Source organism: Pezoporus flaviventris, unplaced genomic scaffold, assembly GCF_033815535.1.
Source record: "Pezoporus flaviventris isolate CSIRO_AGI_PZ_B2104156 unplaced genomic scaffold, CSIRO_AGI_Pfla_v1 ptg000020l, whole genome shotgun sequence".
NCBI classification, from domain to species: domain Eukaryota; kingdom Metazoa; phylum Chordata; class Aves; order Psittaciformes; family Psittacidae; genus Pezoporus; species Pezoporus flaviventris.
Window position 1 is genome coordinate 1,515,198 of NW_026892568.1, and position 18,254 is coordinate 1,533,451.

The following is an 18,254-nucleotide window of genomic DNA, read 5'->3' on the forward strand; positions in this document are numbered from 1 at the left end:
TCAACAGTGCGAGGGTTGCTTCCATGAAGGACACTGCATTCCCAAAGCCGTATCCCCCTCTACTGGTGACTTTCTGCGCACTTAACCACACATGGCAAGTCGGAAATGACTTGGGTGACTTGGTGTGAACAGGAAGCACATGGCAACAGAAGATAAGTTTAAAAGTCAAGCTCTAATGTTGGAAGTTTAAGTTTTACTTTAGGTAGGGAGAGTTCTGTTTTCAGCCTGTTATTTTGGTCAAGGGGTGAGGGAAAGGGAGAGCTGGATGAAGGAAAGGGGATGTGCAAATGGCCAGCGCACTGATGGGGGGGGGGGGGGGGGGGGGGCAAGGTTGCCTTCTTCTTCTCATTTTTATTGTCTTTGACATGGTAGGTTTTTAATGTATCTTCAGATGGCAACAGCTTTCTCAGAGCAGGATGTAAAATGTGCCCAGCCTGAGCTGCTTCAGGTCATCACTTCGAGGTTTTTCCTACTTCATCATAGTATGAAGATCCCCCTCTTCTATTTCCCCGTCTGCCCACCAGAACTCATTCATGAGTGATTATCACATGCTCAAAACTTCACTAAGATTATGCATAGATGGGAGCAAACCACTTAGAGAAGCTTATGAGCTCCAGTACTAGTGGCTGGGCTGGGAATTAACCACCTTAACATGAGATCAAGGCAGTAGGAGGTGTAAAGAAACACTTAACCAAGACACAGGAACCTCACTTCAAAAGCCATCGTGTGCCAGAACTATGGAGAAGTTCCCAGGTCACAGGCACATGTTGGCTCACAGAGACCCAGCTCTCTGGAAGGGTCCATCACGCTGTAAGCTAAGACTTGAACTCAAACCTTCAGAGTTAACACAAAGCGAATCCATTGAAGCTTCTTTGCTTTTACCACTTCATTCATAGTAATTCTTCTAAGGCTAAAGGAAAACACAATGTTAGGAAAACAAAATGAAGGGGGGAAAAAAAGAAGAGACTGATTGCATTTAAGAATTTAAATCATTTTATTGCTTTACCTGCCATTAGGACAATCTATAACAAAAGGAATATAATATAATATATTAGCACATACAGTAAATCAGACTTATATAGTCAGGTAACAATACAAAAATGGTCCTCTGGTTGACTATAGCTTTCTAGGGCAATAGACTTCATCAATTCGCTAAAGGTGGACTAGCAAAGAATTACTTCTAAAGCCCTGAATGTTAGCTAAGGCAAAACTATGCCAATTGTGGTTTCAAACATATTTCAATTGCACACAAAGGTAAAGCTATAACTGTGGTTAATATTTAACTCAGACTTAGCTGATTTATCTTAAAATCTTGTAGGTAAAACTACAAAAGGGAGTAACCAGCAAGCTAAAAAGATGCAGTAGTGAAAACTGCTTAGAAAGCCTTATATAAAAAAAAATGTGCCTTTTGCTGTGGAGCTTTAACTGGTTTACATCGGTTTTGGTGCTTTAAAGTAACACAAAGAACACATTGGAACAAAAAACCTGGATAGAGTCAAAACTTAATAAAGTTTACCCAAAAAGAAAAGGAACCAAAAAGGTCGGTTTTGCTTATTCCTTAAGGGCTGTGGCTGAAATCCTCTACTCAAGGTCTCCTAAAGAGAGAACCCAAATCACAAATGTTTAAATCCTGTTATTGGGATTTCAGGTTCAGAAACAGCCTGAAACCTTCTGTAAAGGCTTGATGCCCTCAGTATTGTTCTACATGAATTCCCAGACTCTTGATTATCTACGTGTCTTGGAGAGTCTGGAATTGGAATCCATCCGACCTCAGAAAGGAACTCACATGAGGGCTCCATCGTTAGAAGTAGTTGCACAACAAATGCAGAACCGCTTGCTGTCACTCCCAAATACAAACCTACACTACTTTATATAAATTACAGTTTAAAGGAAACCTTAAAAATTGCCTACCGTTATTGAACCGTGGAATTCCGTAAAAACTCTGGGGAAGTATTGGTGTGCACAGAGTAATGGAACGCAAAGCTGGTAAATACTGAAATACATTTAAGACTCCGCAACATATTGAACTTGGAAAGGAAGGAAAGAGTGTGAAATCTGCATCATGTTATATTCCGTCAGCAAGGAAAGAGAATGCACCTTCTGTGTTTGATAGATTTATCAGTAACCATTTAAAAAGGAGTCACTGACTGATTTAAATAACGGAGTGTTGCAGGAAAGGTAAAACATTCATTTCTGCTTTATGTTCTCTACCAAGAACAATGACATCTATATAGACCACCAATCTCACCACCTGCAACTGGTGCTGGCCATAAAGACTCCACATTTCTTTTCCCTGGTAACAAAGGGTTCACCTGAACCGATGATGTTTAAAAAAGTCAACTGAGGAATACACAAAGCAAGCAAAGGTCACTGGGGAAATAAAACGTTTGCTTCCAATTCCTACACCAACCTAAGTACTAGGACATTACTCACAGCTGGACAGCTGCACCATTCTTACACCAACCTATGTACTACAGACCAAAGTCAGACGTTTAATGTCACATTTGGTTCTTGCCACTTTGAACAGGAAGAGTCGTAAATGGCTGAAGAAAGAAAATCAGTTGCGGCAAGTCAGCAAATGAAGAAACAACTGCAGCAGTTCACCAGAACTAGTAACCTTGGAAGCTTTGCTTTACACTTGACAGGAACATAACTAAGCAACCTTAACCCAGCAGACACAGGAACAATTATACTGTTAAATTCCAGCTGTGGCTTTCTTAGCAGCTGATGCCTCACGACTGAACCCAGGATTACAGTACCCAGAGAGTTAAAAAAAGAAGAAACCCCCAAGCCCCAAGAAGCTCAATTACAAGGGCAGTTCTCATTTGGAAACAAATACAGCAGATGATGAACACAGCCTTAAAATCTGTCTAACAGTTTGAGAAACTCCTTTAAAAGTACTTCCCCCCCCCCCCGCTGTCACCTCCTTACTCTAAGGCAATGAGCACAGTGCCAGGAGGGCTCTCCCCTGCTGAAGCAAGGCTGCATTAGCCCGAGTTGGACACTGTTGCACAGAGAGAAGCCGTAAGAGCAAACATCTTCATAAAACTTGTGTTCTATTCATTTAATGGGACAGAGAGCACAGAACCAATATGCTCCAAATTAAAAATAGTGCCATGATAAGCATTTTTTTTTGTTGTTTTTCTCTTTTTTAAACAGACAGGAAGCTGCAAATGCCAGTGGCAATGTGGCTCTGCACAAGGGTAATAAAGCAGTCTGCATTCGTGAAGCATGTTTTGGGTAGGGAGGAAGGTTTCAGACAGACAGTGATACAAAACTGTTGTACTGCTGGATGTTGCGCTTGAGAATATCCGAGCAGGGCCCCAGGACACGCTCAAACCGGGGTCGATCGAGCTTTACACATTTCAAGAGGCCACGAGCAACCACGGTGGCAGCACGGGGACGGTTCATCAGCAGAGCTATTTCACCTACAGCAACAGGAGAGCATGAACAGAGTTAAATCCAAGGTGCCAAAGAGCCAAAGAAATTACCCTGTTGTGTTTCAAGCTGCTGCAGAATACCATTATAAACTGTTACATTATCCCCCAAACTCCTCCATGAGCACACACATCCAGTCCTTATCTGTGATACAAAAATAGATCGATATGCACCAGACAAGTGATTAGTTCCATGTTCCATGGAGTTCCATAGAAGTTCCAAGTTCCATAGAAGATTATCTCAAAGTCTTCACAAGTGACTATAACAGAATCATAGCCTTTTTCTTTGCCAACATATATAAGCTTTTTCAAGCCAAAGCAACTTACAGACCATGTAACTTTTAGCTGAGTAAGAACACATTCAACGGAAGGAGAAAACCCCCTGATCTGCACTTGCAAGACTACATCCAGAGCACCACACAGTTTCAGGGACCCCAGTACAAGGTGCTGCCAAAGCAGAGCAAGTCCAGCAGTGCCACTCAGATGGTTGAGGACTGCAGCACAAAGAGATGCTGAAAGAGCTGCGTTAGTCTGGCCTGAAGAAAAGACAGCTGAGGAGGGAATCTTACTGCTGTCTTGTAACAAGAGACAAAACTAGACTGCCTTCTGCATAGTGAAAGGCAAAGAGAAAGCAACAAGCTGAAGAACAGGAAATTCTTGTCAGGCATAAAGAAAAACTCTTCACAACCAGGCAGGTTAAACAGTGAGAGGCTGTGGGATCTCCACCTCTGGAGACACAAAAGACTCAAGTGGACACAGCCCTGAGCAGTGTGATGCAATTTCAAAGGAGGTCCCTTCTAAATGAAAGCACTCTAGAACAATCCTAGTTCCGTGATCCCCACACACACCTGAAAGCCAAGTGACTGACACTCACCTGACGTTGAGTGAAACCACAAGAGGCAGCCAAAACAGTAATTAAGCAAATCCATCCCATCACTGTCATGCACAGCCATCACCCACACAGCACAGGGAGAGCAGTGACAGTTGTGTGAGTAACCATCGTGGGCACTACGTAACTCACCAAAATAGTCTGAAGGTGCCAGTCTGCCCACTTCAACAAATTCCTCATTCTCTGACCGACGCTGTAGCACTGCAGCTGTGCCCTTCAATAAATCACAGCAATTAAACAACTGGAATTCCCAGCATCACTTAAAAAACACTGAATTCCACATGGAATCAGCTGCTTCGCAGAAATAACTGTTAGGATGGCTCAGCCTAGGAACTACATCACAGTCCTTGCCCAATTTACCAGACTGCTCTTTAAGAACAGCTGGTCCTCCCTCCTCTTGAAACATAAAAGTCTTGGGTAGTTACATACCCATAGCACCGACTTCTTCCTGGTTTTCCTCATGACAGCAAGAATATTACAGTCTGACAGGCAAAAACCCATCACAACAAAACAGAGAGAAGACAATGATACCACTGGCAAGACATTACTAGCCATCTAGAACAGGTCTCTACTCTTCTGTAAAAGATACACTGATTTCAGCCAGAAACTTGTTTTTTCCTACAAGCACTATTTGTAAAAATAGCAAAATTAAATATATGCTTCTGCATGCCCAGCAAGATTATATTCCTTTAGGAATTCTCTAAAAGTGCATTCGTCTATTCCATATTTTCCTCCAAGTGTCTATTTAGGGGCAGAATAAGCCATGTTAGGAATAAAAAAAGTAAAGTTTGAGCTTTTAATTGGAGCTCACTTACCTCCAGGATAATGAAGAACTCATCTCCCGGCTCTCCCTGCACCACAATCTTTTGCCCATCCTCAAACTGTACCGGCTCCAGTGCATCAGCTACAGTGAGACGCTCCCACTTGTCCAGAGATTCTATAGAGTTAATAGTTCATTAACAGAACAACACACAAACATGCTTTTTGCTCTCTCTTTACACAGAGGTCAACTGATTTCTGGCTACATTTGTGTATCAGATAAAGACCTGAATTAAGAGTTGATTTGGAATGATGCAGAAAAGCAGTACAGGCTTTCGAGTCAGTCTTAATGGATGACTGCAATAGCCTGTCATCATAACGATACTGGGTAACAGCTTTATTGCAGTGTGGCAATTTATTCCACTCCAGAACAAAAACCTAGTCACTTACCCAATATAGATACTTTACTAAGGAATTCCTCATACATCTTTCTCTTTCTCAAAGTGCTTCCCTAAAAGAAAAACAAAACCCAGTTTTCTTTCTACTTCACATTTTACATAAGGCTTCAAATAAATCTCAAGACAAATTAAGCAGACGCACCACATCCTGTCTCAGACCCCAAACCCACAAGATTGTGTTTTAATTATTTCAGAGCTGAGCAACCTTCATAAAGTACTTAGGATTTATTGCAGCCTTAATGTTCATTTCTGAAATACATTCTAACCAGAACTCACAATACCTGCTTAAGTTAATTACGACTGCTGTTCATACACACTACTTACACATAGCAAGCTAAGAACAGAGCAGAATCAAAACATCTGGCAAGTTAACCAGTAGGTATTACATTTTTAGTCTAGTTTAATGCTGTATTTGTATTGTTAGTTCACTAATGCAAGGCTCCCCCTTGCCCCATGCCTGATAAATGTATGCTCAGTGATTTGCTTTACGATTACAAAAGAGATAGCAGGACTTTAAATAACTAACTCCAGCAAAGGACAGGCACAGGTAGAAGGTCAGAAATGACCAATATAAGTTGAGTGAACAGTAAAACCAGAAGCGTAATTCCAGGTTATACACGCAGCTACTTGAGTCAATGGCATAAGCCACACGTCAGCTAGAGGAATACTTGCCATCAGGATCCTTCTGTAGCTATCTCTGTCAATGCCCCACAACTTCACATTTGTCTTTGCTTTGACAGTTGCAGCTCGGGGAGTTCCATATATAAGGGCCAGTTCTCCAAAGCTTCCACCCTCACCAACACTGGTTGCCCACTCGCTGTTAACATAAACCTGAAAGGCAGAGCACAGTGGTAAGCCAAGACCCACAGTGTGCTGTGTGCTGGTCAGAGACAACACAAAGCTCCTGCTGCCCTGGACGTCCTTTACAGCAAAGGGAATTCTCAGGTCTGTGCAGTCAGAGTTCACCATTTCAGAGCTTCATCAACTCTTCACAGCCAACCTCAGTCCCAGCCACAATTTCTGCTTTCACTGACAAACGGACTCTCATATATCACGTGCTCTGAGACCCTTTGATAGGAAATAAAATCTGAATAAAGTCTCTGTCAGAGAAAGCCACGGATTAGTTTGACTGAACAATCAAAAGCCTGGTCATTCTTAAGGCCTGTCCCACACCTCAGCTGGACTCCACCCTGCACTTGTAAAGCATTAGTATTGCGCTGATGCCCGAAGTGTTCATTTTGAAACTCAGCACAACTCACAGTCTGTGCAGCCAGACTGCTACATGAAGGAGCAAAGAGGCTCCAAAGCAAAATATGCTTCTACAATAAGAAATTACGATGAGAAAAGCTGCTAAAGGAAGGGCCTGTACAAATATCAGTCTATTCTGCTAGGAATGAACCTATCGTTAATAAGCTACCAAAATGCTTACATCCATCTCTCCTTGATCAACAACGTAGAAGTTATCACCTTCATCACCTACAGAAGAAGAAATTAAATACACATTAGAAAGAGTCAAGTTAAGCAAACATTCATATTCCACAGAGCTGACATCTCTGTCTACTTTGATGCTTAGAATCTAATAAGGTTGACAGAGATGAATCTTTGCACAGTGTGCAGGGGGAAATTTCATCGTGCTGATCTTGCACTCTGCTCAGTCCTGTGAGAGGACATCTACTGGTATGTGGGAAATCAGCAGCATTGCCAGGATCACTGGAAAGGTGGACCAGATCCATAAACTGACATAAGGTGTGCTACAGAGCCATCAAAGGACAATCTTTCCAATAGATAACATGTGCAATGAAACCACACCTTCCTACAATTGCTCCACTCCTCACTGCAGTGAGAGCTGTACTTCAGGTAACAGAACAAAGGGTCACTGCAGCCAGACAACGGCTTTACTTTCAAAGCAAATCCCAAAACTAGTAAGAGCATTGGGCCAGAGCCCGCTTACCACCTCCAACACACTCATCAGTGCAAACACTGTCACTTACCTTGCTGTATGACAGTCTCTCCTGCAATGTAGGTGACAGGGAACATGGCATCAAAGATGTCACTGAAGAGAAGGAGACCAAAATTAGACAAACTCCTGGACAACTGCCATGCACACCTTCACCCGTCTGCACCTCCAGCCCACCAGTACTCCTCCTATAAGCCCTGTATGGTTACAGTGACTTGTAAAGAGGCCGTGCAGCTCTGTACATTATGACACTGTAAGACTACAAAGATCTTTTCCTACCTTCTCTCATTATCATCGAGATGGGCAAACAGCACATTCTTCTCAATAGCTTTTGCCAAAGCAGCCATAGTCTTATAATCTTTTGGAATAACCTAGGATAGAATCAGAAAATTAACAGATTGATTTTTCCAAAAACAATTTCTGCATTCCCCAGGGTAAATAAACTATTTAAATCGCTACAAAACACTGGCTGTTTCTTTCAAGCACTACAGATCTAAACCCAAACACAGTCAATGCTTACAGCCACTTTGGGCAGGAGGTAAATAAAACCTTGCATTATTTTATGTACCTGTAAAAGCATCATCCCTTGTTTTAAGTTTTTCTGCAAGAGCACAAGTTATCTGTTCAACTTGTTTTCCTATGAATAGCAGCACGTCTGCTCTGCCATTAAGCTCAATGTAATGTTGTTGCAGCTGTGGAATAACTGGAAGCACTTTGTTTTTATATATAATATACAAATCTATGGACATCTAAATATATGTAACTTCAAAGGGAACAGGTCTGAGTTACACTTGCATGGCAGTTTATTCTAACCTCCAATTAAACAGCTAGACACAGGTCTGCATATTACAGTTACCATAAGATTTAAAAGGCTGCAATTTAATACACTGGGTAGAAGGTGGTCTTTGATAAACTGTTGGACTGTAGAGGCTATTATTGGCAGTGTTTAAAAGTCAGAGCACCTTTCTAACATAAGATGCAGCATCCTCTTCTGTATAGACTTCTGCACTGATGGCCCCACGCCGCCTTCGACCCTTAACCACGGGGTTCATAGGAGGAGGAGGGGAGATTTCATCCTCCCGTGAGTCTGAGCGAGAACCAGACTTCTGTTGATTCAACAACTGCTTTGTTTCCTCCTAAACAGGAAGGAAGACATGTTTGTGTCACATCATCCAGTACAGAAAAAGGTCATTATATATCACATTCCAAGTTAGCCTGCCAATGCAAGGGAGCTTCCTGCATACTGTTAGTCCCACATTAAGGAAACAGGAGACTACAGTAACCAAGATCAAAGGCCTTTCAAACACAGATGGCAGATATGCCTTTCATTCATAACATTCATATCACAATGGTATTTGTTTTAATAAGTCACATGAATAGGTTAATAAATTAAGAAGTATAAATAAGTTGATTCTACTTTCCACTGGTGTATTCAACTGGCAATGAAGACATTCTGCAAATGCTAAAGACCTTTCCCCACTGTAAACCTATCAGCTCCCCCTCAGCTGCGAGGTGTTGAGCCTTGTTTGATGGGAAAGACAGAAGAGGAATTCCTCAGAAACCCATGTTACATGAGAAGCTTTTGAAACAAGGTCACGTCATGGACCAACTGGATACTCAATAACCAACAGTTATTTTGGGAGGAAGAAATATGAACACTGCTTACAGAAGAGCCGGAGGAAGGATGCTGGGGGCCAAAGAGCAGAGTTCTTTCCAAAAACCCTAGATTTGCCAGCTTTGCACATTTCCTTATTTCCCTCAGTTACCTGTAGTGCTGTGTTGTAGTGATACTGTACAAGACTAGTGTACTCACAGTAAAATGAAGTCTAACTAGACTCACAGACATCTGAGTCTTCTGTGTACCAGAAGATTCACTTTAATCAACTACAATCAGATTAAAAACAACATAAAAGCCAACCTTGGAGCCAGAGCATTTGCATCACAGCAGCACAAATGACTTTCCCAGCATTAAGGAAACAGGATTTTTGGGCCATGCCTTAAAAGAACAAGGAGTCATCTGTTCTCTGGGAGCTCCCTGGAAAGCTGGGTTTGTCCCAGTGTCCTTGATGAAGCTGTCCCTGCCACATTGCTGCCTGGCTGCCACGCTCCACTCCGGAGGTGCACAGAGGCTATGTATAACAACAGTGCTTTGAGGAAAGGGACATCAGATAACCATTACAGCGAGTGTACATCTCACACCTCTCAGATAGCCAAACAGCAAGCACTGATCCATTGAGTTACATTTCACTTCCTGCTTTTGGCCCATCGAGAAAACAGTGCTACATTTCAAAATCATGGGAGCAAAACGTATTTAAAACCTTGTGTCTCCCTCCTGGTTTTAAAGAAGCAAGTCTGAGATGAAGTTAGAAACAGCTGGAGCAGTCCTAAGGGTTCAGTTTAAACTGCTGCTACAAAGTGGGCAACACCAGCAACCACAGAAACATACTGTTCATCCACACAGAGATACTTAACCCATTAAAAAACCTTGACACTTTAAAGAAGTGAACACCAGCTGCTGTATTCTTTCCAGTAAAATGTAAAGTACTGAGATCCTGTGGCTTTCAGAGATAGCAGCACTTCAGCAGCACTTAGCAAGGAGCTGTGTATCAAAAGAGTTCAACAAGAGACTCATCAGGTAACAGCCCACTCAAAGAACCTGCACCAACAGAAAGAACACAACTGGTAACTTCTGCCTGAGCTGAGATTTAACATTACTATATGAAACAGAAGTATGCAATGGGCAGAGAAACCAGTTACAGATGGGTAAGATAATGTATTTCTTAAAATACACCAGCTATTCTGACTACGTACACACTCATCAAGAGGAAGATTATCCCTAATGAGACAAATCTCCCTATATTCACATTGCAAGTTGCAAGGCAACACTATGGCATGGAGTAATGACATACTAAAGTCTCACTGTTTTCATAGCAGTGGCTTTTAATGTATTTATCTTTTTAAAATAAACCTTTATGATTTATGATCCTAAACCACCACCAGATCAGTGAAAAATAGCACTAGGACCTGAAGAAAGATCAGCAGTTGTTATTCTCAGTCACCCTCAAATTCAGCCAGTGGTTATAAGTGAGAAAATGTATTTGTTCTGGTTTAGAAGTGAAAAAGCTGTGTTCAAAACAACCACAAGATGGACAAAGGCATTCATTTTGCTCTGCGCTGATCAGTATAACCATGACCAGGATGTTAAAAAGGTTTAGTACTAAAGTTACCCTTTTTATTACACCCAAGTCTTGATCCTGGTCTTTCAGCTGATGAAGCAGTTCAAAGTCTTCAGTGTCAGTGACCACTAACTGTAAATCCTATTCTTCCTGACAAGTAAGAAACAACTATTAAGTCAATTTCAATTATTACAAGTAAGGGATATTCAAGTGTTGAGACTTCACACACTCATATTTCAGGCCATCAGCTACTGAAGACCTTCCCAATTCCAGAATGATGTTTTACACTGTATGCTGTGGCACCCCCTGACTGTCATCACACCAGAAATTGTCTCAGTTTCTTCTGAGTAATAAGAATTTAATCTTTATCAGCTCCCCCTGTATCTTAAAAACCCCAACACTTAGAAACTAAAAAGCAAGGTTAAAAGCTCTGCCATAATTCACATTGCACAGTGCATCCTTCCTGACTCCCATGTTTGGTAAATGAAACGCTGAAGAAAACAGGGAAACACTCAGCCATATATCTGTGGAGACAAACTGGGTAGTGGGGAGCAGGTACAGTGCCTAGATGACAGTCACACTTCATTCCAGCTTTCTATAAAGCCTAATATGCACCTAACTGCATCGCACACAATATTTTAAACACGCACTTACTCCAGTGGACAGCCATGTCCAATATCCAAGATTCATCTGGCAGGCTCTAATAATGATCTCTACATTAAATTGCCATAGCTCAAGCTACATTACACAGCCAAGCACAGCACTGGATGGCTATTAGCTTTTAGTATGCACTGGTGCTGCACAGCAAAAAGAACAGAAGCCTTGGTACATCACAAGCAGACAAAATAAAAGCATTAATATAACCAATGTGCAGTAATTAGATTCATGTAGCAGCTTTCATAACTCAGCAGAAGACATCTGAATTCCTGTAGCAGCTACAATGGGCTCAGAGACAGTTCATTTCCATGTTTCTGAACATGAATTCAAAAGCGTGTTTAAACGTCTTCAACGTATTTTAGTAACATGACAGTGAATCAGCTCTGTGTGTGCGCTGTGGAAGAGATGACTTGTCAGGATAACTAGAGAGAAAATAGCAACTTCGCCTCAGTTTCCTTCCAAATTCAACCTTAAATACCAAATCTCAACCCCAACTTTCATTGAGTCAAACAGATTTAGAAAGCAGATTGAGAAGTTTCTGTGCTTTATTACAGATGCAGCAGACATTACTCTGGAAGGTGAAGCAGAATCTGTTTCAGTCATTGTTGCTCTACCAGAGCTAAGCTCTGGGTTAGAGCTGGTTAATAACAGCACTTCACATCTGTGCTTTCCAGACACAGATGTCAGGAGTTTGCTAATGTAGCACAGGATGTCCACTGTTCCGGTACTTGGTAGCTACTGAGGTGCTGTGTTACCTGGTTAAACCAAGACCAAGGCAAGAAAGATGCTGTGGTTTCACCTGTAGCTGTCATTGCACCAGTGGGCACACATAACCCATGCCAACACAACTCAGAATAAAAGACCCTGACCAAAACCATAAGAGGAATTCAAAGGGAAACACATTATCTAACCAGTTTTATTTTCAGCTTCCCTGTGGGCTGCCCGAGTACAGACACAGCCTATCTGCACCAGAATAAAACCATCAAGAGTTATTCAACTCCAGAATACATGTGATTTAAGCTCAGAGCTAAACTTGCCCTGCTAAAAACAAATTCAGCTTCCCTTAATTATTAATAATTATTATTACTATTAATAATCCTGCACGTTGACCATAAGTCTACTAGAAAAAAGCATCCAAATATTCCCATTTTATATCCCAAGGTATGGACTGGTTTACACTTTATTCCAAGTCCAGTATACTTTGTTAAGTTTTGTATATCAACACTTGTGGTCATGTTTTAAAGCAACTAATCTATCAGAAACTCAGAATCCAAGGTAGGGAAGGAGGCACAGTAACAGGCAGGGACAGCGGAGTCTTAAGACCTTGTTCGCTACCTCGTTTGCTGCTGGTTTCTCTCTGAAACTACACAAAAAGTCAGACATATTACAGAGCTGTTGGTCACTTAAACAAAATGTTCCTCAAATACATTGTAAGCTATAGGTTAATTTGCACCATTTGGTCCTTTTCTAGTATCTACCTTGAACATTTCCATTAAAAGGCAATTTCCATTGTACATATTTATACTCGCTAGTGTCTATTTCTTCTTTACATCAGCAATTAGAAACTAGCTAGAATTAAAAAAAGAGTAAGATACAAGTACTGAAAGCAGCACCTGCAAATGACTGCTGTACTGAATAGAGTTGTCATACCTCACACTGGCCTTTCAATCCTCCCATTTTCAGAGCAGCTTCTTTTGCTGTCTGCTTAGGTATCAATATAGAATATGAACAGTTCAAAAGAATGTGAAATCAGAGTTTTACACACAAGCACCAGGATGAGAAAATGCTCTCCATTCCCAGCATCGCAGGATGCTTCCAACAACAACAAGAAAAACACCAAGGAGACCTTGAGGACAAATGCAAGAGGGACAACAAAGCTTAACGCCAACACCAAACTTCCAAGAGAATCTCTCTGGGAGATCTGGAATGCAAATACCCCTGTTTGACTTCAGCTTGGGCTCGGTATTGACCTGCTGTTCTGTGCTTACCTGAATTACTGTAAACCATTGTCTCAATATAAGAAATCAAATGCACAAGGTCAAATGCCACAGCTGTCATCTAACTACAGCCACGATCGTGTATGCTACCTATTGGCTTCTGCAATTAAGCATTAGATTGGGATTACATCTGCACCCAAGATGCTAAATCTCTTTGTCAGCTTATGCTTTGTTATGACAGAAGTGCTTTTACACTGTGATCAGCTGGCATAAACTGGAAAATAGGATTTGTCTTCCAAAAGCATCAGTCCCTATTTCAAACAGCTGATACGGACACTGGTCAAATCTGAAGCTCAGCCTCTAAATCCTGGAGATGATGCAAAATTAGGTTGTTCCCCTCTCTTTCCCCACCTCGCTCTGTATTTTTACCTTCTCCAATCGTTCAAAGTATTCCCTGAGGAATCCCATGGGTCTTTCAGGTCTCACTGTGCATAACTGTACAATGCAATCCTTCAGGAGTTGCTGGATGTTGTGTTTTTGGACATAAAGTTCACATTCCCGAAGACTACGCTCCTCCTCACTGCTGCTGCTAGAAGCTGCCATTGCTGGAGAGAAGAGAAAGAGAAGGTTAAATAAGTAGAGGAAATAAAGATGCTGCCACACAATACAGTCAGGCACATCATGCTGCATTAGCTTACAGATATCACACCATAAAACTACCTTTATCTGCAAGAACAGCAACTAAGCTAAACCATGGAAGTAAAAGCCATGAACTTATTTAGTACCTGGAAAGGGATAAAAAATCTGGATGCTCTCCAGCCACAGGCACTTAAAGAATTTGATTGAGCTGGAAAAGCTTCTACAACTTGAGCCCTGTGAATGCTCAAAATCAGGGAAGCTTCCACCTGAACTTTCTGCTGTTAAACCCAGTATTCCGCAGGGTTGGAGGCTCGCTTCACACCGCTGTATGATCTGTACGGGGTCATGGGGATGATGGCCAAGAGAGAGGTGGGTGGGAGCTGGGAATCTGAGAGGCCAGTATGAAAAGTATTAGGAAGTGGTTGAAGCCAAATGCCAAGACAGAGTCCACTAATGGAAGTTATGGAATTAGGAGACCTAAAAATTACTCTCCAGTTCGAACTGGTTCATACTTTGTAAGTATCTCCACAGATACACTGCAATCCCAAAACTATTTCTCTAACTGTGAATAATTAAGGGCACATCTTTAAACACATCTGTTACAGTGCCAGGGTTCTTGAGCAGGTTTTTCCTCCCTCTTTCAGGTTTGTATTGGGTTTGCATGGCAAAGCTTTGGTAGCTGGGGTCCTCAGGGGTGGCTTCTGTGGGGGCTACTAGAAGCTTCCACTATGTCCAGTAAAGCCAACACCAACCAGCTCGAAGATGGACCTGCTGATGGCCAAGGTCAAGCCCATCACTGACAGCAGTAGGAGCTCTGGGATAATGTATTTAAGGGAGAAAAAAACTGGGCAAGAGCAACTGCAGCCAGAGATAGGAGTGAGAATATTTGAGAGGGAAAAAACAGCTCTGCAGCCCTCAAGGTTGGTGAAGAAGGAGGAAGGAAGTGCTCCAGGCACCAGAGCAGAGATTCCCCTGCAAGCCATGATAACACAGGCTACGCCATGGACCACAGAGGCCCAGAGTGAAGCAGATATCCACCTGCTGCCCGTGAAGCACCCCATGATGGAACAGGAGGGTGCCTGAAGGAAGCCGTGACCCCACGGGAAGCCCATGCTGGAGCAGGGACCTATGGCTCCGTGGAGCCCACAGTGGAGCAGGTTTGCTGCAGGACTTGTGACCCCACAGGGGACCCACGGTGGACCTGCTGTTCCTGAAGGGAAGGGGGCCCACTCTGGAGCACCTCATGAAGAACTGCAGCACATGGGAAGGATTCATGGTGGACTTATGCTGGACTCATGGGAGTGACCCCATGCTGGAACAGGGGAAGAGTGTGAGGAGTCCTCCCATGAGGAATAGACAACGTGTGTTACTGACCATAACCTCCATTCGCCACACTGCTGGGGGGGGGATGAGGCAGAGAATTCAGGAGTGAAGCTAAACCTGGAAGCAGGAAGGGGTGAGGGGAAGGTGTTTCTAATGTTTGGTTTTATTTCTCACTGTGCTGCTCTGATTTGATTGGTAATAATTAAAGTCATGTCTGTTTTGACTCTGACAGCAGCTGCTGAGTGATCTCTCTCTATCCTTATCTCAACCCATGAGCCTTTTGATGTATTTTCTCTCCCCTGTCCAGTTGAAGAGGGGAGTGATTGAGTGGCTTTGACGGCATCCAGCCAGGGTCAACCCACCACAAGAGTACAGAACCATTCTAAAACACATTTTTACACACACACACACATATACATAAATAGAGATTTAATATCACTTTTTGCATAAAGCAGTTAACAGCGAGACAGCTAAGGAAATAGGAAAGGCTTTCTCAGGGCATTTTTAATGAAATATAAAGCAAGTTACCTGGTACAGGGACAGTGGCAACAGCTTATGAATCTGCAGTGAGATATGTTGATCCCAGGAACAGCTTTTGAAAGGGGAAACATGGATTCAGTCAAACTAATTCTGAGCAATGGCAAGTCACTCAAGAGCCAAGCGGTGCACTCATATTATGGGGTTTATCCTACTGAGGCAGCAGATTGAGAAACAGCAGCCACACAGGCAATATAACACCATTCCCTTTGAATTACACTATTGGAGACTGCAGGAGGACTGGGTTAATATGACACACTTCAAACAGGTTTCATTCTTGTCACAGTTAATCCCTGCATAAGCACGCACAGGCAGACGTGTTATGGGTTGTATAAACACCAAGGAGGGACTTCACGTGGGCTGAAAAAGCACCTTTAGGTTCTCCAGTTCCTTCCTTCTTGCTTTGACAGCTCGCACAGTGAAGGTCACTCCTAATTAACAGCCCCAGAGGAACTCCGTGGCTCCGTGACAGCTTACAAATGACAAGCTATGGAGAAAGCGTTAAGCGTTGCTGATAGACAGCGCTGCTCATGGGAACAGCAAGGCTGGTGCAGAAAATCATACAATCAGGGAATGGTTTGGGTTGGAAAGGATGCTTAAGATCATCCCGTCCCAACCCTTGACACGGGCAGGGACACCTTCCACTAGAGCAGCTTGCTCCAGCCTGGCCTTAAACACTGTCAGGGATGGGGCATCCCGAACATCAACGGGAATTAACCAAATCGGAAAACGCTAAGGGAATAACAAGGGCTGCAGCATTCCCGCACGTTATAAACGCGAACCGTGCCAGCTCCCTTAACCCACGGCGGCACCCGGACCTGCCGCGAACCGCCCGGGGCTGCCCCGCCAAGCCCAGCCCGCCCCTCACCGCATCGGCTCCCGGCAGCAGCGAGGCCATATATACCGAGGGCGCACAGACACACACACAGACCCCATCCCCTCGCCGCACCGGGCACTGCCGCGGTATCCGAACGCCTTCGAGCTCAGCGCCGGGGGCGCGGCCCGCCATAGCCCAAGGGGTCCCATGCAGCGCGGGCTCCCCCTCCCCGCCTCAACTACGACGCCTGCGCCCAGGGGAAGGGGCGCTGCCCGCCGCGGCAGGCCCGGAGGCTGCCGGCTCCAGCCCGGGCACCGGCCGCTCCCCTCAACCCCCGCCCCCAAGGCCGCAGGCCGCCCGCTCCGCGCCCTTCCCGCCCCGCCTCGCCTCGCCCTCCCACCGCAGCCCCGTCATGGTGCAGCCCCCCCCCGGGCCGGGCCCCGCCGCTCACCTGCCCCGGGCGGCTCCGCCGGGCCCTCACCGCCCCCCGCCCGGCCGCGGCCTCAGCGACGGCAACAGCGGCGGCAGCGGCGGCTCCCACCGGAAACCAACCGGCGCGGCCAATCACCGCCCGCCCTGACGTCAATGCGCCTCGCTCTCACCCAGACCCGTCGCCGCGGTAACCTTAAAGCGGCAGGGCAGGGCGCCGCGGCCCCAGCGGGACGGAAAGCTCGGGGCGAGCGGTTGCCGCTTTAAGACGCGCGAAGCCGGCGGCGGGAGGACCGGGAGCGGAGGCTCGGCCGCTCGGTCACCGCTCGGCAGCCCGCGCTGCCTCTCGCCTCTTCAGGCCTCGCCCGCAGCAGCGGGCAGCGCTGGGCTTACCCAGCCGCTGCTCAACGGCGTTCGCGGTGACGGACGCGCCGGCCCGAGAGGCGTTAGTGACCGTTGGCGGGGGGATCAGAGTGCTGGGGGTGGTAAAGTGCGTTCCGGGTTAGCCGGGATCCACCGTAACCGGTTAAAATCCCCCCACGTTGTGTGCTTAAAGCCAGTAAGAAGTCGCCCAAGGTCCCGGCTGTGGCGCAGGGAGAGGCAGATCCCATGGGAAAGCAGGGAATGAACCCGGAATCACGCGCTGGCTGAGAACGCACCCCGTGTTAGAGCTGATGTGAGAGCGTTTCAAGCAGAATTCAGTGCTTGTATCATGCAGGAGAGGCATATAACATACAAAGTGATTCCAATAGTTAGAGTCTGATGGATATTGGATATTAGAAGACAGTGCTTTTGCAATGACATGACAAGCCATCAGGAACCATGTGCCACAGCATCTCTTATTACTAGTTCTCATAGAAATAAGACTATATAAAGGACAATAAAGGATAATAGCTTACGTTAAATCTCAGAGCTTCATTTACAACAGCCCAAAGCTGGTCGCTGAGTTCACATGCATTAAATATCTGATAGCTTCTCTCTGCTACAGGTTACTTAAAAGCCAGGGTCCAGGATTTCCAGACACTAAGCCAAAAACTTTACTTTTTATGTAAATAAAAAATAAATTATATATATCGTGTAAATCATTATTTATACAAAATAATAAGGAATCAATAGTTGTATATATTAGTAAATATATATTAATTTAATAATACATTAATATCTGAAATACTGTCAGAGTACAGCATGAGTAACTACCAAATCCACTTGCTCACCTGGCAATAGTATTTCTTTCTATAA

At 44.2% G+C, this 18,254-nt stretch overlaps 1 protein-coding gene across 1 annotated transcript; it reads right to left on the bottom strand.

Moving 5' to 3' along the window:
• Positions 1-975: 975 nt before the first annotated feature.
• PRKAR1A (protein kinase cAMP-dependent type I regulatory subunit alpha) lies at positions 976-17,098 on the bottom strand. The gene is made up of 12 exons (XM_061455251.1): positions 17,038-17,098; positions 15,761-15,824; positions 13,700-13,875; positions 8,463-8,636; positions 7,780-7,871; positions 7,535-7,596; positions 6,973-7,019; positions 6,216-6,374; positions 5,536-5,596; positions 5,142-5,263; positions 4,459-4,540; positions 976-3,428 (listed from the first exon to the last, which is right to left on the bottom strand). Exons 3-12 carry the CDS (start codon positions 13,871-13,873, stop codon positions 3,256-3,258), a joined length of 1,146 nt encoding a protein of 381 aa, XP_061311235.1. The 5' UTR covers positions 13,874-13,875; positions 15,761-15,824; positions 17,038-17,098; the 3' UTR covers positions 976-3,255.
• Positions 17,099-18,254: the final 1,156 nt, after the last annotated feature.